The 23,731-nt window shown below is 47.4% G+C and overlaps 1 protein-coding gene across 1 annotated transcript in view; it reads left to right on the top strand.

The window, feature by feature from the left end:
* Nucleotides 1-20,867, top strand: part of NOS1 (nitric oxide synthase 1) — a 192,328-nt gene extending 171,461 nt beyond the window's left edge. The window contains exons 21-29 of the mRNA XM_061141872.1: nt 163-356; nt 2,082-2,251; nt 11,116-11,326; nt 12,168-12,255; nt 13,777-13,898; nt 15,165-15,313; nt 16,780-16,974; nt 18,770-18,888; nt 19,878-20,867. Of these exons, the coding sequence (XP_060997855.1) occupies nt 163-356; nt 2,082-2,251; nt 11,116-11,326; nt 12,168-12,255; nt 13,777-13,898; nt 15,165-15,313; nt 16,780-16,974; nt 18,770-18,888; nt 19,878-19,893 (1,264 nt within the window). The 3' untranslated portion in view covers nt 19,894-20,867. The remainder of the gene's footprint in view (nt 1-162; nt 357-2,081; nt 2,252-11,115; nt 11,327-12,167; nt 12,256-13,776; nt 13,899-15,164; nt 15,314-16,779; nt 16,975-18,769; nt 18,889-19,877) is intronic.
* Nucleotides 20,868-23,731: the final 2,864 nt, after the last annotated feature.

Raw genomic sequence — 23,731 nt, 5'->3', positions numbered from 1 at the left:
GCTGAAACCCGCCCTGTGGAACTGGTGGGGGTGGAAGTCTGATTGGCCTGAGCCCCAAGGAGAATGGAAGGAGGGGAGGTGTAGCCACAAAGATAGAGGAGCAAAGAAAAGGGGCACAAGCTGGTGGCCCTCAGCCTGTTGTTCCCCCTCCCTTCCCTCCAGTCGATCGACCATCTTCGTGCGTCTCCACACCAACGGGAATCAGGAGCTGCAGTACCAGCCCGGGGACCACCTGGGCGTCTTCCCCGGCAACCACGAGGATCTGGTGAATGCCCTGATCGAGCGACTGGAGGACGCACCCCCTGTCAACCAGCTGGTGAAGGTGGAGCTGCTGGAGGAGCGGAACACGGCTTTGGGTAACTATGGCCAAGCTAGTACCCCACCCTGCCACTCCCAAGGGCCCTTTCCTTCTCCGAGGAGTCCCAGGGTCTGTCTGGGCCTTCCCTCCCCAGCGGGTATCCAGGGAAGAGGAAACCCGTTCTTCCCAGTTGCCAGTCCAAGCAGGAGAGTGGGTCTCTGTCACCCCCAGCTTATGAGACTAAAGGCTCCCCTTCCTCATGGCTGAACAACCTTGACCCAACTAGCTGAGCAAGTGTCCATTTAAGCCAGGACACTGATGGTTCACCCTTGAGGGAAAGAGTCTTACCTTCCTTCATCGGCTAGACACCGATCTTAGCAAAGGCTACTTGTCTGACTTCCTTCATCACCCCAGCCTCACCGCCCACTGAGAGAAAATAGCAGCTGAAGTCCACTTCTACCTTCTCTTAGAATCCAAAAGCACTATATGAAGCTCGGTGGCCCATTGGGATTGAACCCAATTTCTGATATCATTAGATCAAGTCCCAGCCTGTTTGGGGGACCACCCTTGACATTCCTATTAAAGAACTTTGCAAGGCAAATGGGTCTGCGTGCTTCATCTCAGTAGTCATGAGTGAGCTCAGGACTTAAGGAACTGCAGTGACTACACGTGGTAGCCCATGATACAGTGATACATCTCCTCTACAAGGGAGCCAGGACATAAAGTCAGGGCAGAATGTGAAAACAGTATGTAGTCAAAACCCTGCTGAACATCCCTCAGGAAGGTACCGCTTTGGAGAGACACACCTGCTCTTATGAAATCCAACCCAGCCAGTTCTTCCTCCACGTTGGAACAGTACTTTATATCTTGAGTTGAGCTCCTGATGAAATAAAGGCTTGTGTGCAGGGCCTCTATTGGACTGAAGTACACAGAGGCAGTAGTTCAAACATGGTCTGGAGCAGTACTGCCTGACTTTATGAATGTGAGCTGTGTTGTTGTTGCGCTCAGTCAAGTCTGACTCTGTGACCCTAGGGGCTGTAACCCACCAGCCTCCTCTGTCCATCGGATCCTCCAGGCAAGGATACTGTGGAACAGGTTGCCATTCCCTTCTCTAGGTTATCTTCCCAAACCAGAGATGGAACCCACATCTCCTGCATTGGCAGGGGAGTTCTTCACTAGCGCCACCTGGTGACCTTGGGCAAATTCCTTAACTTCTCTGTGCTTCCATTTTCTCAACTGCAAAGTGGAGATAATGATAGCACCCACCACCTAGGATTGTGGCAAGGATTAAAAGAGTTACTGATAGAAAGTGCTGAGGAAATGACGTGGTGCATAGGAAGGGCTAGGTAAGTGTTTGGCATGTTTGTCATTTTAAATGCTAGAATCGCATGCAGAGCAGCAAAAGGCTGACACCATGAGGAGAGACGCAGGGAAAAAAATGAATTCATAGTTCGTGCTCAGTTGGTGGCTCGTTGCTCAGAGTATCAAAGGATGGTCTCGTGCTATTTTAATATTTACTCTTAAATTCTGGCACTAGTTTGCTCAGCTGGTTTTGGACATGCTCCTTGCATACAGGAGGCGATCACAGGGTCCCCAGGAAACCTGGCTGTAGATGTGGGATGGAGGTGACCAGCCAAGGGGTCAGTTGGCTCTGGGGCAGTCGGTTCTTCGGGCCCCATCCTCTGCTCCAGAAGCAGGTCTGGCCTCCCTGACTTGGACCCAAACCTCAGGGCCCACACTGTCCCTCCCCCACCCATCTCTCATCTCTGTTTTTCCTCTGCAGGGGTTATCAGTAACTGGACCGATGAGCATCGCCTGCCGCCCTGCACCATCTTCCAGGCCTTCAAGTACTACCTGGACATCACCACGCCTCCGACGCCACTGCAGCTGCAGCAGTTTGCCTCCCTGGCCACCAGTGAGAAAGAGAAGCAGCGTCTGCTGGTCCTCAGCAAGGTAGGTCCCTGGCCTCATTCAACCTCACCACCTGCTCCTTGGAGAATTTTACGGTTCCTTCCTGGCCCCACTGGTAAGGAGTCTGCCTGCAATGCAGGAGACCTGGGTTCGATCCCTGGGTTGGGAAGATCCCCTGGAGAAGGAAGTGGCAACCCACTCCAGGATTCTTGCCTGGAAAATCCCATGGACAAAGGAGACTGGCAGACTACAGTTCATGGGGTTGCTAAGAGTCAGACATGACTAAGCAACTTCACTTCTTCCCTGTGTGGTTATTACAACAGTGTTTCAGCAGATGGCAGCCTTGAGCGAGGGCTGCCACCGTCTAGTTTGCAGGTCACCATATTAGCTAATCCATTTTGGCTGGACCTGGCCATCTCCCCTCCTTCTAACAAAGGTCTAAAAGGACCAAAGAGCGATCCCATTGAATCTCCACGTTCTCTGATGGCAGTAGAAATTGGTAACACTTTTTCCTCCTTCCTTTGGAACCCTTGTTGTTGTTGTTCAGCTCCTTAGTTGTGTTGGACTCTTTGCAACCCCCACGGACTGCAGCACACCAGACTTCCCTGTCCTTCACCATCTCCCAGAGCTTGCTCAAACTCATATCCATTGAGTCAGTGATGCCACTCAACCATCTTGTCCTCTGCCCCCCCTTCTCCTCCTGCCCTGCCAGCATCAGGGTCTTTTCCAGTGAGTTAGTTCTTTGCATCAGATAATAGTATTGTTCTTTTGACTCTCTACCTCCAGCCATTAAAACATATACAAACAACTCTTAGTTCACAGGCCATATGAGCAGGTGGTTTGTGGGCTAAAGTTTGCCACCGCCTCATAGCTGTGTGATCTCTATATCCCTCAGTTTCCCCATCAATAAAATAGGGGTGACAACCAGCTTTATTTCATAAGATGAAATAAGTGAATACTTGGCACAGAATAATTCCTATGTAAGAGTTAACTATGACTATTTTTTTTCATTTATTTTTATTAGTTGGCAGCTAATTACTTCACAACATTGCAGTGGGTTTTGTCATACATTGACATGAATCAGCCATGGAGTTACATGTATTCCCCATCCCGATCCCCCCTCCCACCTCCCTCTCCACCCGATTCCTCTGGGTCTTCCCAGTGCACTAGGCCCGAGCACTTGTCTCATGCATCCCACCTGGGCTGGTGATCTATTTCCCTTTAGATAATATACATGCTGTTCTCTCGAAACATCCCACCCTCGCCTTCTCCCACAGGGTCCAAAAGTCTGTTCTGTACATCTGTGTCTCTTTTTCTGTTTTGCATATAGGGTTATCATTACCATCTTTCTAAATTCCATATATATGTGTTAGTATGCTGTAATGTTCTTTATCTTTCTGGCTTACTTCACTCTGTATAATGGGCTCCAGTTTCATCCATCTCATTAGAACTGACTCAAATGAATTCTTTTTAACAGCTGAGTAATATTCCATGGTGTATATATACCACAGCTTCCTTATCCATTCGTCTGCTGATGGGCATCTAGGTTGCTTCCATGTCCTGGCTATTATAAACAGTGCTGCGATGAACATTGGGGTGCACGTGTCTCTTTCAGATCTGGTTTCCTCAGTGTGTATGCCCAGAAGTGATATTGCTGGGTCGTATGGCAGTTCTATTTCCAGTTTTTTAAGAAATCTCCACACTGTTCTCCATAGTGGCTGTACTAGTTTGCATTCCCACCAACAATGTAAGAGGGTTCCCTTTTCTCCACACCCTCTCCAGCATTTATTGCTTGTAGACTTTTGGATAGCAGCCATCCTGACTGGCGTGTAATGGTACCTCATTGTGGTTTTGATTTGCATTTCTCTGATGATGAGTGATGTTGAGCATCTTTTCATGTGTTTGTTAGCCATCTGTATGTCTTCTTTGGAGAAATGTCTCTTTAGTTCTTTGGCCCATTTTTTGATTGGGTCATTTATTTTTCTGGAATTGAGCTTCAGGAGTTACTTGTATATTTTTGAGATTAATCCTTTGTCTGTTGCTTCATTTGCTATTATTTTCTCCCAATCTGAGGGCTGTCTTTTCACCTTACATATAGTTTCCTTTGTTGTGCAAAAGCTTTTAAGTTTCATTAGGTCCCATTTGTTTAGTTTTGCTTTTATTTCCAATATTCTGGGAGGTGGGTCATAGAGGATCCTGCTCTGATTCATGTCAGAGAGTGTTTTGCCTATGTTCTCCTGTAGGAGTTTTATGGTTTCTGGTCTTACATTTAGATCTTTAATCCATTTTGAGTTTATTTTTGTGTATGGTGTTAATAAGTGTTCTAGTTTCATTCTTTTACAAGTGGTTGACCAGTTTCCCCAGCACCACATGTTAAAGAGGTTGTCTTTTTTCCATTGTATATCCTTGCCTCCTTTGTCAAAGATAAGGTGTCCATAGGTTTGTGGATTTATCTCTGGGCTTTCTATTCTGTTCCATTGATCTATATTTCTGTCTTTGTGCCAGTACCATACTGTCTTGATGACTGTGGCTTTGTAATAGAGTCTGAAGTCAGGTAGGTTGATTCCTCCAGTTCCAGTCTTCTTTCTCAAGATTGCTTTGGCTATTCGAGGTTTTTTGTATTTCCATACAAATTGTGAAATTATTTGTTCTAGTTCTGTGAAAAATACCGTTGGTAGCTTGATAGGGATTGCATTGAATCTATAGATTACTTTGGGTAGTATAGCCATTTTGACAATATTGATTCTTCCAATCCATGAACACGGTATGATTCTCCATCTGTTTGTGTCCTCTTTGATTTCTTTCATCAGTGTTTTATAGTTTTCTATGTATAGGTCTTTTGTTTCTTTAGGTAGATATACTCCTAAGTATTTTATTCTTTTTGTTGCAATGGTGAATGTTATTGTTTCCTTAATTTCTCTTTCTGTTTTCTCATTGTTAGTGTATAGGAATGCAAGGGATTTCTGTGTGTTAATTTTATATCCTGCAACTTTACTATATTCGTTGATTAGCTCTAGTAATTTTCTGGTAGAGTCTTTAGGGTTTTCTATGTAGAGGATCATGTCATCTGCAAACAGCAAGAGTTTCACTTCTTCTTTTCCTATCTGGATTCCCTTTACTTCTTTTTCTGCTCTGATTGCTGTGGCCAAAACTTCCAAAACTATGTTGAATAGTAGTGGTGAGAGTGGGCACCCTTGTCTTGTTCCTGATTTCAGGGGAAATGCTTTCAATTTTTCACCATTGAGGGTGATGCTTGCTGTGGGTTTGTCATATATAGCTCTTATTATGTTGAGGTATGTTCCTTCTATTCCTGCTTTCTGGAGAGTTTTAATCATAAATGGGTGTTGAATTTTGTCAAAGGCTTTCTCTGCATCTATTGAGATAATCATATGGTTTTTATCTTTCAATTTGTTAATGTGGTGTATTACATTGATTGATTTGCAGATATTAAAGAATCCTTGCATTCCTGGGATAAAGCCCACTTGGTCATGGTGTATGATTTTTTTAATATGTTGTTGGATTCTGTTTGCTAGAATTTTGTTAAGAATTTTTGCATCTATGTTCATCAGTGATATTGGCCTGTAGTTTTCTTTTTTTGTGGCATCTTTGTCTGGTTTTGGAATTAGGGTGATGGTGGCCTCATAGAATGAGTTTGGAAGTTTACCTTCTGCAATTTTCTGGAAGAGTTTGAGTAAGGTAGGTGTTAGTTCTTCTCTAAATTTTTGGTAAAATTCAGCTGTGAAGCCATCTGGTCCTGGGCTTTTGTTTGCTGGAAGATTTCTGATTACAGTTTTGATTTCCTTGCTTGTGATGGCTCTATTAAGATCTTCTATTTCTTCCTGGTTCAGTTTGGAAAGTTATACTTTTCTAAGAATTTGTCCGTTTCTTCCAAGTTGTCCATTTTATTGGCATAGAGCTGCTGGTAGTAGTCTCTTATGATCCTTTGTATTTCAGTGTTGTCTGTTGTGATTTCTCCATTTTCATTTCTAATTTTGTTAATTTGGTTCTTCTCTCTTTGTTTCTTAATGAGTCTTGCTAATGGTTTCTCAATTTTGTTTATTTTTTCAAAAAACCAGCTTTTAGCTTTGTTGATTTTTGCTATGGTCTCTTTAGTTTCTTTTGCATTTATTTCTGCCCTAATTTTAAAGATTTCTTTCCTTCTACTAACTCTGGGGTTCTTCATTTCTTCCTTCTCTAATTGCTTTAGGTGTAGAGTTAGGTTATTTATTTGACTTTTTTCTTGTTTCTTGAGATAAGCCTGTAATGCTATGAACATTCCCCTTAGCACTGCTTTTACAGTGTTCCATAGGTTTTGGGTTGTTGTGTTTTCATTTTCATTCATTTCTATGTATATTTTGATTTCTTCTATGATTTGTTGGTTATTCAGAAGCATGTTATTTAGCCTCCATATGTTTGAATTTTTAACAATTTTTTTCCTGTAATTGAGATCTAATCTTACTGCACTGTGGTCAGAAAAGATGACTGGAATGATTTCAATTTTTTTAATTTTCCAAGACTAGATTTATGGCCCAGGATGTGATCTATTCTGGAGAAGGTTCCGTGTGCACTTGAGAAAAAGGTGAAGTTGATTGTTTTGGGGTGAAATGTCCTATAGATATCAATTAGGTCTAGCTGGTCCATTGTGTCATTTAAAGTTTGTGTTTCCTTGTTAATTTTCTGTTTAGTTGATCTATCCATAGTTGTGAGTGGGGTATTAAAGTCTCCCACTATTATTGTGTTACTATTAATTTCCTCTTTCACACTTGTTAGCGTTTGCCATACATATTGTGGTGCTCCTATGTTGGGTGCATATATATTTGTAATTGTTATATCTTCTTCTTGGATTGATCCTTTGATCATTATGTAGTGTCCTTCTTTGTCTCTTTTCACATCCTTTATTTGAAAGTCTATTTTATCTGATATGAGTATTGCGACTCCTGCTTTCTTTTGTTCTCCATTTGCGTGAAATATTTTTTTCCAGCCCTTCACTTTTAGTCTGTATGTGTCTCTTGTTTTGAGGTGGGTCTCTTGTAGACAGCATATATAGGGGTCTTGTTTTTGTATCCATTCAGCCAGTCTTTGCCTTTTGGTTGGGGCATTCAACCCATTTACATTTAAGGTAATTGTTGATAGGTGTGGTCCCGTTGCCATTTACTTTGTTGTTTTGGGTTCACGTTTATACAACCTTTCTGCATTTCCTGTCTAGAGAAGATCCTTTAGCATTTGTTGAAGAGCTTGTTTGGTGGTGCTGAATTCTCTCATCTTTTGCTTGTCTGTAAAGCTTTTGAATTCTCCTTCATATCTGAATGAGATCCTTGCTGGGTACAGTAATCTAGGTTGTAGGTTATTCTCTTTCATTACTTACTAAGTATGTCCTGCCATTCCCTTCTGGCCTGGAGGGTTTCTATTGATAGATCAGCTGTTATCCTTATGGGAATCCCTTTGTGTGTTATTTGTTGTTTCTCCCTTGCTGCTTTTAATATTTGTTCTTTGTGTTTGATCTTTGTTAATTTGATTAATATGTGTCTTGGGGTGTTTCGCCTTGGGTTTATCCTGTTTGGGACTCTCTGGGTTTCTTGGACTTGGGTGGCTATTTCCTTCCCCATTTTAGGGAAGTTTTCAGCTATTGTCTCCTCGAGTATTTTCTCATGGCCTTTCTTTTTGTCTTCTTCTGGGACTCCTATGATTCGAATGTTGGGGTGTTTCACATTGTCCCAGAGGTCCCTGAGGTTGTCCTCACTTCTTTTGATTCTTTTTTCTTTTTTCCCTCTCTGCTTCATTTATTTCCACCATTTTATCTTCTACCTCACTTATCCTATCTTCTGTCTCCATTATTCTACTCTTGGTTCCCTCCAGAGTGTTTTTGATCTCATTTATTGCATTATTCATTTTTAATTGATTTGTTATTTCTTCTAGGTCTTTATTAAACATTTCTTGCATCTTCTCAATCTTTGTCTCCAGGCTATTTATCTGTAACTCGATTTTGTTTTCAAGATTTTGGATCGTTTTTATTATCATTATTCTAAATTCTTTTTCAGGTAGATTCCCTATCTCCTCCTCTTTTGTTTGACTTGGTGGGCATTTTTCATGTTCCTTTACCTGTTGGGTATTTCTCTGCATTTTCATCTTGTTTAGATTGCTGTGTCTGGAGTGGGCTTTCTGTATTCTGGAGGTCTGTGGTTCCTTTTTATTGTGGAGGTTTTACCCAGTGGGTGGGGTTGGATGTTTGGCTTGTCAAGGTTTCCTGGTTAGGGAAGCTTGCGTCAGTGTTCTGGTGCGTGGAACTAGATTTCTTCTCTCTGGAGTGCAATGGAGTGCCCAGAAATGTGTTTTGAGATGGGTCTATGTGCTAGGTGTGACCTTGGGCAGCCTGTATGTTGACGTTCAGGACTATGTTCCTGCATTGCTGGAGAATTTGCATGGTATGTCTTGCTCTAAAACTTATTGGCTCTTGGGTGGTGGTTGGTTTCAGTGTAGGTATGGAGGCTTTTGGATGGTCTCTTATTACTTAATGTTCCATGTAGTCAGGAGTTTTCTGGTGTTCTCAGGTTTTGGGCTTAAGTCTCCTGCCTCTGGATTTCAGTTTTATTCTTCCAGTAGTCTCAAGACTTCTCCAACTATACAGCACTGATAATAAAACTTCTAGGTTAATGGTGAAAAGATTCTCCCCCATGAGGGACACCCAGAGAGGTTCACAGAGTTACATGAAGAAGAGCAGAGGGAGGTGGGAGATAGAGATGAGCAGGAGGAGAAAAAGGGGGACTCAAGAGGAGAGAGACAGATCTACGCAGTTGTCTGTTCCCAGAGTGTTCTCCGTAGCCCAGACACCCACAAAGATTCACAGAATTGGATTGGGAAGAGAAGGGGAAAGGAGGAAATAGAGGTGTTCTGAGGTAGAAAACGGAGAGTCAAGATTGGGAGAGAGTAATCAACACACTCCTGAATAAAAATGGGAACTGAATATTGGATTCTTAAATGTCCACGATTTATATCATATACTGTGATCTAGATTAAAAATCTAGAGTAGAGGTTAGATTCTTAAAAATACAATATTAAAAACAAAAACCAAAACACAAAAAAAATTTTTAGAAATATATATGAAGTTCGGTTTAAAAATAGGGCTTCTCTCTTTTTTTTTTTGCAAGGTTATAGTGTAATGAAAATGAAAATTAAGGAGTAGTAGAGGAGTACTAGAGGACTTTAAAAGGAAATAAGAGAAAAAGAAAAATAGAAAAAAGAAGAGAAAAAGAAAAAAAAAGAAAAAAAAATTTTTCTAATTAAAAAAATAGTAAAAATCTATGAAAATGAAAGTTAAGGAGTAATGGGGGAGTAATAGGGAATTTAAAAGAAAATAAAAGAGAAAATAAAAAAAAATTTTTTTAATTAAAAAAAAAAATAAGAATATATCTAGGAATTTCTCTGGAGCTGTTGCGGTCAGTGTGGGTTCAGTTCAGTTTCAGATAGCTCCTCGTTCCAGCTTACACTTCTCGATATCTACAGGCCCCTTCCGGTGTAGTTGGTGTTCTCTACAGGGCTTTTAATCTGTTGCACTGGTCCCTTCTGAAGCAGTTCCCTTTGTTTATTTGGCTTCTGTTTGCCGGGCTCTTCAGTGCCTAATTTCCGCCCTGACACAGGCGGGCTGAGATGGTCTCTTGTTCAGGTTGCTAGTTCCGTAGCGCTGCAGGGAGGGGCTGGCGCTGCTTTCCCCGTCTATGCTGCTCAGGCTCCCGGCTGCTCTATATGGAGCGGTGCCCTGCGCTGCGCGTGGTTCCAAAAGCGCGGAATAAAAAACTGCGCCTGGTTTTTGTGCCTTCCCCGTCAGAGCGGTTCAGGCAGCCAGGGGCTTGACGGGCGCATTGTCCCCGGGTGCAGCGCACCCAATCCCTTCCGCGGTCCTAGTCTCAGTTTCTGCCCGCACCAGTCGGGTGCGTGCGCCTTCTCCCCTCGGCGTCCCCAGCCCCAGTCCCCGCCCGCGCCGTTGGGTGCCTACGCCCTGTGTCTCGCCGCGACCCTCCCGGCGGATGTCGACCATCCAGAATCTAAGGAGGTCTTTGATTAGAAACTGGAGTCCTGTTTGCAGTGCGGTAGGGGATGCGGTCCTTGGGGTCGAGCCTGCCCCTTTCCCCTCCCCCCTGCCTTCTGCCTCCGGCGGGGCTGGGCCAGTCCGCAGCCTGCGAGCTCTTCACTGGACTTGCTCAGACCCTTTGTTCTGTGAACGGCCGGCAATGTGTTCAGGCTGGTTAATTTTCTCTCTCTCTCTTGCTATCCCACAGTTTAAGTTGGTAACTCACAAAAGCTCCCTCCGATTGTCCTCAGGGCACTCAGGCTCGATCCTTACCCTAAGCAATGCTGCCTGCTCCTTTCCATTCCGCCCCCACTTGCTGGTGGCGGATGCGGGCGTCTGGGGTACTTTTATCCTGGGAGTTGCTTTTAGGCACGTAATCTGTGGGTTTTATTTATTCTTCCCCTCCCAGTCAGGTTGCCCTCCGAGATTCAAAAACTTCCCCCCAGACCCGCCAGTGCGAGGGTTTCCTGGTGTTTGGAAACTTCTCTATTAAGACTCCCTTCCCAGGACGGATCTCCGTCCTTAGCTCTTTTGTCTCTTTTTATCTTTTATATTTTGTCCTACCTCCTTTCAAAGACAATGGGCTGCTTTTCTGGGCACCTGATGACCTCAGCTAGCGATCAGAAGTTGTTTTTTGAAGTTTGCCCTGCGTTCAATTGTTCTTTCGATAAATTTGTAGGGGAGAAAGTGGTCTCCCTGTCCTATTCCTCCGCCATCTTGGCTCCTCTCATGACTATTTTTTAATTTCCCTTCTTCCCTGAGCCTCCGCGCGTGAGCCTGCCTTGAAAGTTCACTCCAGGGTCTGGCTGCAGGTTCCCTTCTGTCCCTATCCATGGTGCAGGGTCTGCAGGAGTACGAGGAATGGAAATGGGGGAAGAACCCCAACATCGTGGAGGTGCTGGAGGAGTTCCCGTCCATCCAGATGCCCTCCACCCTGCTCCTGACCCAGCTATCCCTGCTGCAGCCTCGCTACTATTCCATCAGCTCCTCCCCAGACATGTACCCCGACGAGGTGCACCTCACCGTGGCCATCGTCTCCTACCGCACCCGAGGTGGGCAGAGGCGCTGGGAGAGCCCCCGGCTTTGCATTTCCCACCCCACTTCCAGGGGCCCCTGGACATCTGCCTAAACATCTTTCAAGACCCAAACCCCGGGGAGGAGACCCACCCCCTTCCAAGGTCAGGAAAACTTGGAGAAGAACCAGTGCAGCAAACTGTTCCCTTAGGCAGAGCCAGCTCTGTGCATAGTTAGGGAAGAAGTGAGCTGTGCATTTGGAAGCCTCTGCTCCCAAAGCCCAAGACCCCCTTTTACTCCCTTCCCCTGCTGTGTACCCCCAAGGTAGCAACTGGAACAAACCACCACCCCCTCTTCCCTCGGAGGGGGAGCTCTGTGCTCCATGACACCCAGCTGGTTGGAGGGCAGACAGATAGCCTGACCTCTGTGCCTGTGTTTTCCATCCTTGGTAAAGAGGTGAAAATGCATGGTGCCTGGGAATTCCCTGGCGGTCCCATGGTTGGGACTGTGGGCTTTCACTGCTGGGGCCCGGGTTCACTCCCTGGTCAGGGAACTGAGATCCTGCAAGCCACAAGGCACAGCCAAAAGAAAAAAAGTGTGCGGTGCCTGAGAGACTACTGAGACCGGGGTCCTGGCAGGCCCTTGCAGTGGACAGGATTGGAATCCAACCCACCCCCACCCAACAGTTTCACAGCCACGGACCCACCCCAGCTTTACCATTTCCTCTTCACCATCAGAACAAGGGATCCAGACAGGGAACCCCAAGACAGAAACTTGGCATCGGGGCTGTGGGCCTCCTGTGCTGGAGGATGGGGAGGCCGGGGATGGGGGAGTGTGAGGGACAGTAGATGAGCCAGATCACCTCGGTTATCCTGTTAGATGGAGAAGGACCAATTCACCACGGCGTGTGCTCCTCCTGGCTCAACCGGATCCAGGCTGACGAAGTGGTGCCCTGTTTTGTAAGAGGGTGAGTAGCAAATGAAAAGAAAGAAGCAGCCATCCCGAATCTGCATCCTGAGGTCCTGAGATGGGGTGGGTGGGGCCGGTGGACCAGCTGGAAGGGTTCTAGAGAGGTGGCCGAGTCAGGCAGGACTGAGATCAACATTCAGCATCACTCCCAGCTGTTAGGCAACAGACTCACTGGGGCAGAGCAACATAGCAGGAACTAAGCAAGTCCTCTGGTCAAATTCAAGTCAGTGCAACAAATATTTATCAAGTGTATGTCCTGTGCTAGTTGGGGCTGCCATAGACAGCCAGGCAAATGCAGTTTCAGCCTTCAGGGAATTTGCAGGCCAGTGAAATTTCTATCTGAAGCCTGCTGGCCACCCCATGTGTTCCCAGTTTCTTAGAGACCAGGAAGATTTAACCACCCTCCCTGTCAACCACCTTCCCCTTCCAAACTCAGTTTTAAAGGATATTTCTGCCCACAGTTAACAGTATTGTATTGTGCCCCTAAAAACATGTTACAAGGATTGGTTTCATGTTAAGTGTTCCTACCACAATCAGTCAATCAAAATATATATATATATGGCCTTAAAAACATAAAAATTTAAAAAATCATTGATATGCCTGAGCTTAGGCCTTCTGTACTTAGCTGCTTTGTCAGCTGATAACTTCCCTACCTAAACTGTGGACTTGGATAGTCATTTTTCTCAGCTGTGAAGGGTAGAGTGGTCATGGTATGGTCCGCATACCACCAGCACCAGAATCCCCTGGGGTGCTTCAAAAACACTGAGTCCTGAGCGTAGACTTACTACATTGCCAGCAATCTACACCCACTTTGAACATCCCCACGTGATTCTTTTGTACACTGACATTTGCAGCTCCCAGATTTGGAAAATCTCATAGATGGTTAATTCAATGGTTCTCAGCCAAGGGTGATTTTGCCCCCCAGGGGCCCTTGGCAGAGTCTGGAGATATTTTTGGCTATCACAGCTGGAGGGTTCTCCTGGCATCTAATAGATAGAGTCCTGGGTACCAGTCAGTATCCTACAATGCACAGGACAGCCCTCCCTTCTTGGTGGTGGGACTGTATACAGAGAATTGTGCAGCCCCCAATGTCAGGAGGGCTGAGGTAGGCAAGCCCTGCATTTGATCCATCCCACTCCCTTTTGTGGCTTAGCTCAGCAATGTGGATAATTAGAAAGTGGAGCGATGGGCAGATCCTGAGGGTCTCCTGTTTGGGGAAATTCCCCAAATTTATGGGACCTCCCAACCATGAAAAGGGCCACCTGACCCCAACTGAAGAACTTTAAGTCCCATTATATTTCTACCCAGATCAGCCATCTGGTTTACCTAAGATCTAACAGGATTTTTCTTTTTTTTTTTTTAATTTTTTTATTGGAGGATAATTGTTTCACAGTGCTGTTGCTGAGCTCAAATCTGATCAAGAACTGTTGGATCTCTGTTGCTGTATACAACAGAGATCCAACAGTTCTTGATCATATTTGAGCTCAGCCAGCCTCCTGACTCTCCCTTCCTTGTCCAGAGCGCCCAGCTTCCACCTGCCCCAAAATCCCCAAGTGCCCTGTATCCTGGTTGGCCCAGGCACTGGCATCGCCCCCTTCCGGAGCTTCTGGCAGCAGCGGCAATTTGATATCCAACACAAAGGTGGGTTGTGGTCCAGCAAGCACATGGCTTCCTCCCCCTGGATCCTCGGAGGGCCGCCTGTATCCTAGCAGCCAGGAGGCATGATGCTGTTCTGTCTCCTTTGCATCACTGCCTGGGGAGGGACGGGGAATACTGTAGCAATCAGACCCACAGGCGAAGTTTATGGTGCAACTCAAAGGACCCATCCAAACAAGTCATCCACACAGCTTGTTGCAAGGCCTGAAAGCCCATCCCCAGAAGACATTTCTTGGACTATTAAGATAGGAACCCCATCTTAAAATGTAAGCAGTCCTAGAAGGGGTATGCATTAAGCCTTATCCAATGGATGTGTGTTTCTGGAACTGTTGCAAAGGCGGTTATTGAAGTGCAGGGTTTGCTGTGCGAGAAACACAACAGATCAGCTTTGGGAGGAGAGAGGGAGAAAAAAAAACACAGTTCTGACATGCGTTAAACGGAGATTTACTGAGCATCTCATGGATGCCAAACACTATTGTAGGTGCTAGAGGCGTAGCAATGAACAAGACAGAAACAACTGGAAACACATACACACACACACACTCTCTCTCTCTCTCTTGCCCCAGTGGAATTGTCATTCTAGTGGAATAGCAAACATACATTTACAAAGTACAGTTGACCCTTGACTGACATGGGAATTGCGTGGATCAACTTATATGAAATTTTTTTTCATATAAATACATATGTACCATCCGAGGCCAGTTGAGAGCCCATGGATGTGGAACTAGTGGGTTCGGGGGACCAACTATAGCACTTGAGCATCAGTGGATTTTGGTATCGGGGTGGGTCCTAGAAGTGACCCCCTGGGATACCAAGGGACTTCACTATGTACTGGGCAGAGGTCTAATGTACATTTACTTCTTAAAATAACCCTATGAGGTTAGATGCTGTTATTGCCTCCATTTTTTACATGGGGACACAGAGACATAGAAAGTTAATTCCTCAGCATCACACAGAGCTGGGATTTTAACCCAAGCAGTCTAGCTTCCAAGTCTGGGGCTTTGGTGCTACCAGTGCTGGGGAGGGACAGAGGAACAATTGAGACCCAGAGAAAAGAGGTCTGCTGAAGTCTGAACACGCTTGACCTACTTCCCTTAGTGTGTGCATGTGTGTGTACCCGTGTGCATGTGTGTGTGAGAGAGAGACAGAACACATACCCCCTGCCCCAGTGTCGCATGTGCTAAGGTTCCCAGCACCCTGGCACCCCTACATCAGGCATCAGAGCTGACAGGAGATCTCCCCGGCCCCCAGGAATGAGCCCCTGCCCCATGGTCCTGGTCTTCGGGTGCCGGCAGTCCAAGACAGACCACATCTACAGGGAGGAGACCCTGCAGGCCAAGAGCAAGGGGGTCTTCAGAGAGCTGTACACGGCCTACTCCCGGGAGCCGGATAAACCAAAGGTGAGCCCAGCCCGTCACACACATGTGCCCATCCACACACGCACACCCTGCTCCCAACACCCTCACCCCTTCTGAATTCTCTTCCGTGACATCGCTCTGAACTTCAGGAAGCTTGGAGCATAAACATTCAACCGAAAATATTTAACAGCCTGTACTCTATCATGCCACTTACATGAAATATCCAGAACAGCTTGATCCATAGAGACAGAAGGCTGATTTGTGGTCTCCAGGGGCGGTGGGAAGGGAGGAGTGAGGATTGACAATTAATGGGTACAGGGTGTCCTTGTGAGGCAGGTGGAAAGGTTGTGGACCTAGATAGAAGGGGTGGTTGCTCAATACCATGAATGTGCTCAATCCCACTGCGTTGGGCTGCACATTGTAAAACACACCTGCATTTTACATTATGTGCACTTTATCACAATAAAAATATTTATAAAATGAATTAAAAGGGACTTACCTGGTGGTCCAGTGGTTAAGACTCCTTGCTTCCAATGCAGGGGACACGGGTTCAATCCCTAGTCAGGGAACTAAGATCCCGCATGCCTCGGGGCCAAAAAATAAATTTTTAAAATAAAGTAATTAAATAAAAAAATTTAAAAAGTTAAACAGCACCTCCCCCCGCCAAAAAAAATTAAACAGCCCATAAGAGGCACTCCAAGTCAGAATGGACAGGGGCTACAAGACAGGGGCACATCCCTGCTGGATCTTAGGGAACTTCAACTGGACCCCAGGGGCGTCCCAGGAAAGGACCCAGGACAGCCGGGGAAGGGGGTCCTCCAGGGTCCGGTCACTGGAGCAGCTACTGGACCCCTGGCATGAGAGTTCATCAGTGTTTCAGCAGCTGGTATGGTCGTGCCTGAAAGTACTAGCTGAATGCCAGGCTCACCTGGGGGCGGTTTCCTGAACAACCCAGACAAATTCCCTAGAGGCTGCACTGGACACCCCTTGTGCCCACCCGATACTTTCTTAACTCACCATTTATTCCAGCAATTCCCACAGCAGCTGGCTTTGCTCAGGTGTCAGCTGTGAGCCCCTCTCCCATGTCCTGCTGTCTGTCTGGGGCTTCTCCGGCAGCCGGGCATAGGATGCCTGCAGTACCAGCCCCGCACCTCAGGGTGCACAGGTGTAAACACCCCCGGGGTGACCACTGGCCACGGGAGAGAGGAGCTGGTACGCCTTCAGGGGACAGCTCTGGGGCGTGGGCGGCCTGGCTCCCTCGAGGGTCCTCGGCAGAGGTGAGCTGCAGAGCAGAGGCACTGCTCATCACTCTCTCAGACTGACGTTCCCTCCTCCCCTGCTTCATTCTTCCCAGTCCCCTGCATCGCTGCACAAAACATAGACCTGCCCCTAAGCCCCTGGGTCAGGCTCTGTTCCCAGGGTGGATGGGGGGGAGAACGGGGAGCTACACAGCCTCGCTCCTCCTCACCAGTGCTCCCACTCCCCGCCCTCCCCCCCACATCCCGCAGAAGTACGTGCAAGATATCCTACAAGAGCAGCTGGCGGAACCTGTGTACCGAGCCCTGAAGGAGCAAGGGGGCCACATCTACGTGTGCGGGGATGTCACCATGGCGGCCGATGTCCTCAAAGCCATCCAGCGCATCATGACCCAGAAGGGCAAGCTCTCGGTGGAGGATGCTGGCGTGTTCATCAGCAGGCTGAGGGTGAGTGATGGACTGGCTCCTGGGAGCCCTTTTCTGGCATCCTGTCTCCTCTTCCTTGTCTTACCTGTCTCAGTGACTCGGGGGACCCGTGATGACATCCCTGCTCCCATCTTCCCATTTATGACTGGGGGTAGAGGATGCAGGTGATCCCAAACCATAGTAGAGAGAGAAGGAAAGACAGCTGGGCATGCAGTGCATATATTAAATAGAATAGAGAGCTGTGGTGTATGAAAATGACAAAGCGGGTGGACCATAGTAGTTAGACAGAAACGATCCTAACCCAACCATTCCTGTCCCCAGAACCAAGCTGCAGGACTGCCCTGGGCAGTTGTGCAGGTTGGCCACTGCACAAAAGGGTTTGTCCAAAGGGGGCAAGTAGGGGATGAAAGTCACCACCAGGCTTGGCTTCCCAAGCAGCACGCCTTGGCATGGAACTGTGTTCTCCCCCCGAAGGAGGGGTGTCTTTTCCTAATTTGCAGAAAGGCTAGTAGCAGCTCAGGAAGCAAAGTCCCAACTCTGTGGTCAGCTGCCCCAAATAGAGTAAAGTGAGCCACAGGCCTCCACAAAGCTCCAAAGGTGACCCCGTTCTTCTCCCTGCTTCCCTAAATAAGCAGCAGTCAAACATTTTTGTAGAAGAAACCCTTGCTCTAATTTTGATACTAAACCCCTACTAGGTTAAAACAACAAGAGCTTCCCAGTAGAAATGCCAGAGTACCCTGGAGAGCTTCAGAGTCCCCTACCACTCTGTCTCTTTGCTATAAGTCCTTGGGACACATTTTCATAGATTCTGCAGAAGAAGGTCGGAAAACCACCCCAACTTAAAATGAATCCACTCTCCAGATGGGCAAGTTTCTTCAAAACCTTTGGGACCGTGGATGCCAGAAAGAACTTAACTCTGCTCAATGCGTGTTCCCCAAACACCGCCTTTCCTCAGTGAGGGTGGGGGGACACCTTACCCCCTTTTTAATTCTCAGCGACAATGCCCTCTGGGATCCCCTTAATGCCTATCCCTCAGTTCTGCCAAAGGAGCTCCAGTGGCTCCAGAAACCCTTGGATGCCCCAAGTTCATCCTCACTCATGGTGTTTCTCGAGTTTTCTTGTTTGTTTGTTTCGGGGCAAAGCTGAGCTAAGATACTCATCGTCAGATAAACTATGTCCGGAGAAGCCTTCACTTTGGCAACCGTGGTGTTTCCTGAGAGCTAAGTGGGCGCTTTGTCCTTCCTTCTGTCTCTGCTGGTCTCTACTGATGGTGATGTTTCACACTAAACCCAGCCGTGCCCCAGGTCTGAACTGGTGGGAACAAGGAGGAGGGAGGAAATGGGGAAATGAGCTGAAGTTTCCCCTGGACCCCCTCAGCTTTTCTGTACTTAGCACCCACAAAGCAGCAGCACTCTTTCTGGATGGGAACAAAAGTGTTTGTTGCCAACTGGGCTTAGAGAGACCCCGATGCCCTATAGGGCAGAGGCTCTTGCTGATACACGATCTTGGAGACGAGAGGAGCCTCCAGGGGGCCCTGAGTTACATCTCATTTCTTTTTTCTTTCTTTCTTTTTTTTTTTTTTGGCCATGCCACAGGGCTTGCCAAACCTTAGTTCTCTGACCAGGGATGAACCCAGGCCACTCCAAGGAAAGCACCGAGTCCTAACCACTGAACCGCCAGGGAACTCCCTACACCCAGTATCTTAAGGAACTGTCTTCTTCACAGATATTCCATTCCAGGGTGTCCATGTGTCCGCCCTTCTCCATGCCCTCAGCTGGCGTTTGAAGTCTGATTCCTGGTTGTTTCTGTCCCCTAGGATGACAACCGCTACCATGAGGATATTTTCGGGGTCACCCTGCGCACATATGAAGTGACCAACCGCCTTAGATCTGAATCCATTGCCTTCATTGAGGAGAGCAAAAAAGACACCGATGAGTAAGCTGGCTCCTTCCCAAGGGTGAGGGGCGGGCAGAGCCCTAACAGACAGAGACGTCTGACTCCACTGACCATGGCTTTCCCACGCTGGGGCCCCAGACCAGCAGCATCAGCATCTCCTGGGAATGTGTTACAAATGCAAATTCCCAGGCTGCCCCTGCCCTGCTGAATCTGAATCTCTGGGGTCAGGGCACTGAGCAGTTGGTGTTTTTACCACCCCTGCAGGGCATTCTGAGTTCCCCTCAAGTGTGGGAACCCCAGCTATGGATGTCAGCTTCCACCAGGGCGCCTCCAAGTTGAATGATGGCTCTCACCACTGCAAAATTTGTGTTCCTATTCACTGCTCCTAGGGTTTATACTACCTCCCTCACCCCCCAAATGCTGCTAGCATTCTCATGGATGCAAATTCCAATCTCCATTATTTTGACAATTCCACTTGTCCTCTAGAAATTGCTGGAAATGGTCTGAGGTACCACACAACTGGGATTGAGCATAACTCTTCAAACCTTACATTAATGCCATGACACGTCACCCTTCATTGTAAGCTCACTCCCTGCATTGTCTGCCTCGAAACGACCACCAAGTGCCCTTAAAATTAGGTGGGAATTCAGTTTCCTCGTTTTCAGTAGCCTAGGGCACACACACTCCATTTCATAAGCTTCCTCATTATTTTCCCCCTTATGACAACATGGCAGTCTTGAAAACATACTTTGGTGTCTAGCAGGCTGACATTATTGCCTTGAAGATCACAGCTCATCCTGTCTTATTGTATGGCTGAGCCAGGCTCATTCATCTGTTCGTTGATTCATTCTTCATTCACTCAAGATGAGTCCCACCTGGGTGCCAGGGCCTGTCCCAGTCACTGGGGCTGCCGAGGAAGTGAAAGAGACAAAGTCCAGAACTCAGGAGCCTTTCTCTGAGTCTCTTTAAGGAAACAGAGCAGCCTTGCTCCTCTGGCACTAACTCCTTCCCCACTTCTCCTCCTACAGGGTTTTCAGCTCCTAACTGGACCCTCTTGCCCAGACGGATGGCAGGGTGGCCGCCCCATTGCACTCGGCCGGGGTGGCTGCAGGTTTTGTAAGCACGGACACTGCTGAACCTTCCCCTCGGGCACCCCCACGTGGCCCCGCTCTGCCTCTCGTCCTGTCGCCATGCCCTGGTCCTCCTCTCCTGGGTTCTTGCCTCTCAGTGGTTTCCCGGCCCCCTTGGGTTTTCCCTTTGAGTTTTCGTGCTGCAGTGCAATGCCTTTATAGTCCGCAGTGGCTCTTACAAAACCGTCTCCCTCTCTCTCTCTCTTTCCAACAAGGGCAAATCACCAGTGCATGAAACCACTGGAACATGGCCAGGGCTCGGGTTAGGGTGTTTTCTGGGATTTGCCCTGGAGAGGCTGCAGGGACCAGACAGAAGAGTTTTTTGAGCTAGTCCTTCAGCCATTTGAATCCCACCCGATCCTTTTTTATGATGACGTTCCGGTCATGTGTGTGTGTGCGTGTGTGTGTGCGTGTGCGTGTGATGGGCCTGGGTCTCCCTCTGTCCTCTTGCCTGTGCAAGCATGTCGCCTCCAGACCCTCGGTGCCAAGAAATATGCCCTAACCCGTACTGGAGCCTCACACATCCCTAATTAAGGGTCTGTGCTAGCATACCTGAAACACATGGACGCATCCTAATTCTGGTTATAAAGGACAGGGCATGGAGGTGGGATTTGATGACCAAGGGGGAAATCTCTAGTGAAAGGGGACATTAGATGCATTTAGGTAGTGGCACCAGTTAGCGGAGCTCTTACTGGGAGATTAACCCATCTGATGGATTGGGCAAACCCACTTCCCAGCCCCACCCACCCCAGCCAGGATCACCTAATCGGCCCTCTCGGGCACTCTCACCCAAGACCCTAAGCAACATCGTCCAAGGGAATGAACTGGAAATAAGGGTCTTCCTGTCTTTGCTGCTGGGTAACTTTGGAAACATTACTTGTTGCTTAATTTCCCCTAATCATAGTGTTATGAAGCTAAAAAGTATGAATGGATCAAACTTTAAAGTTGTGAAAACTGGAAACAGTATCAAGGAAGAATAACACTGTTTGTTTTTTTTTCTCCCACATGGGGCTTGCTGTTTCATCCCTGGGGATAAAGTAATGGAAGCCGGTGAAGGCAGATCAGGCTGGAGAGGGAATCTGTCATGAGGCATCTCACGGCTTCCTCTACAGCCAGGGTGGGGAGACCTGCCTTCATGCCTTCATGCTTTTGGTCTTCTAAAAGAGATTCCCCCCAGCTTTTAACCTGATAAGATCATCTTGACAAATGATCCTCAACTCAGATCAAAAAGCAGGCAGCAAAGTCATTGGCAGGCATCAGGGTGGGTACCATTTGTCCCAGGCAGACAACCTTCCGAGTTCACCTTCTCCGAGGAAATGGGATAGAAAGGTCCCTTTCTACACTTAGCTAAAAGTCAATGGTGAGCAGTGCCCAGAGACAGCTGCTGCCCCCAGGAACCTCTTCCCCAAGGTTGAAAGGCAAGCAGCCAGCCAGTTTGGAACTTCCATCTTATTTCATTTTGTCTTGTCCTACAGAAAGCTAGCCCTTTTCTTTCTATACAGCACATGAGCATTTCTTTCTTTCTTTCTCTGCCAAAGGGAGAGAGCCCTGGCCCTCTCTGGAAGGGCCTTAGATCTGGGATGCCAGAGGTGTCCCCAGGAGGTGCCCTTAAAGACAAAGAGCAAACTCTGTCTCCCTTTACCCTTCCCGGCAGCCCCTGCTGGTGTCATATCCCTGGCGCTTAGAGTTCGACTTCATGCCAGTTTTGATTACCCTGCCTGCCTTTAATCCTATTTTCTCCCGCTCAGGCTTCCATGGTACAGAGACCAAGCGCTCAGCATGCTCGGCTGACCCTCTCTGACCTGGAGGGAAGCCCATTCTAAACCCTTTCTTTCCTGCAAACACGATCCTGGCTAGGAGCTCTCCTCCCAGCAGCTTTCTTTCCAGCCGCTTGAGCCCTTTGGAGATAGCTCCTAAGATGTCACTAGCTTCTGGGGGACTGAACTCCTGTGTCCTACCCCCATCACAGAGAAATGAACCAGTGCTCCCCTTTCCAAATCAAGTTTTATGCATGAATGCTTTTCCATCGCCAGGTAAATACTTAAGAGCACTTATTCCATGCCAGGCACCTTCCTTATATAGCCCTGCCCATCTAGTAGCAGGCAGGCCGAGGGAAATAACGTCTTGTTTTATCAGGTAGTCTAAAGAAATAATCTTATCACCAGGATTCATCTTTCTTCCCAAGAACGATTGTTTGGTTTGGTTTTTAAGCAAGTACCTTTCAACCCTCAACACAAGCTGATTCATAACTGCTGACTAGAGAACAGGAGATTAGTCTGATGTGTGTCTCTTATTTGACAGAATCTCTGATACCCAAAGCCTCGCTGTAATGAATGAGCCATCAAGAGGCAGGAGTGGAGCCCCGATTTCAGGCTCAGCTCTGATCCACAGTAGCTAAACACTGCCCTCTTGTGGTGCTGTGTAGTTCAGTCCCAGCAGCCTGCAAATTTTGGTGTTAACAATTGGTGAGCAAAAATGGGGTTGACTGGGCGTTTGATTTGGCCGGGGGGAGCTTCACCCTAGTTGCAGGTCTCTTATTTCCCTCTACCTCTCAAGCTGGCCAGCAGTAGCTCCAACTCCGTTTAACAAAAGTGAAGTTTGGCCTGGAGGGACATGAAATCCCTTGCCACAGGAAAGTGGGACAGTCATGCTCTCTGGTTGTCATTGTGAATCCTATTCCTACGATTGCGCTGCAAAAGAAGCAGAAGTCTTTAACCTCCCAAAGAGGATACAGGCTTCCCCTTGGCTTCTACGGAGTGAGACAGTCAGGTGTCTTTGCTTTGGGGGCAATGCTTCAGACCCACCAAAGTGGAGTTTTAAAAGCAGTCCTGAGTCCAAACAGTAACTCTGCCACCATTTCTGCAGACAGCCCTGACCTGGTGACCTAATCCTTCTGAGTCTATATGCCCCCCTTTATCACAAAGTGGACTAGATGAGATAATGTCCACAAAATGCCCCAGTTACCATACTTGGCCCATGATAAGTGATCGAATTTTGTTTCACTTAATCTGTGTCATCTTACCTCTCCAGTATCTGGAAGGCACAGTCAAGTGTACAAGCAAAACACAGTTCCTCTCTTACAGAAGGTTAGGATCTGTGATGCAGAGATGCAGGTCTTAGAATCAATGTGCAGGTCTGGGGTTTGAGCAATCGCCAGGATTCCCCTGGCAGGTTTGGGGAAACAAGATTGCCAGGATGTAGGAGTTCAGTGGAGGCAGGGGGTGTGGCGGTGATACATGGATGGAGAGCATGCAGGATGGAGCAGGTCTGGCTTCTGACATAGCCCAGCTTTGGGAGGCTGAGGAAGATGGAGGTACGCAGCAGAGACAAGCAGGGAACAGATGGAATTTTGTCAAGGGATTTTGACTTTATTTGGTAGGCAACACGGAGTCCTTAGGAGTGTTTTTTTTTTTTAAGGGGAAGATGAGGTGATGGGGGTTTTGCTTGGAAAAGAATGTTCTGGCTACAGCATAGAGCATGGACTGCTGACCTGTTGAACTATCGGCTAGTTATTGCAGAAACCCAAGACTTGAATGAGGGAAGGGGGCAGATTATGGCGATAAAGACATTCCAGGGGTTGAATTACCAGGACCTGGACTCCGACCTGTTGTGAACAAGGAGAACAAAGGGAAAGTCAAGAGTCTTGCCTCTGGGCTAAGAAACAGGTCTCAGGAGGAAAAAACAGGCTCCAAGGAGAACCGAGTTTTCAGAGCTGACAGGAGTGCCAGGTTCCCCCCAAGTCAAAAGGGTGG

Source organism: Dama dama, chromosome 5, assembly GCF_033118175.1.
Source record: "Dama dama isolate Ldn47 chromosome 5, ASM3311817v1, whole genome shotgun sequence".
NCBI lineage: Eukaryota > Metazoa > Chordata > Mammalia > Artiodactyla > Cervidae > Dama > Dama dama.
This window is presented reverse-complemented; position numbering and strand designations above follow the sequence as displayed.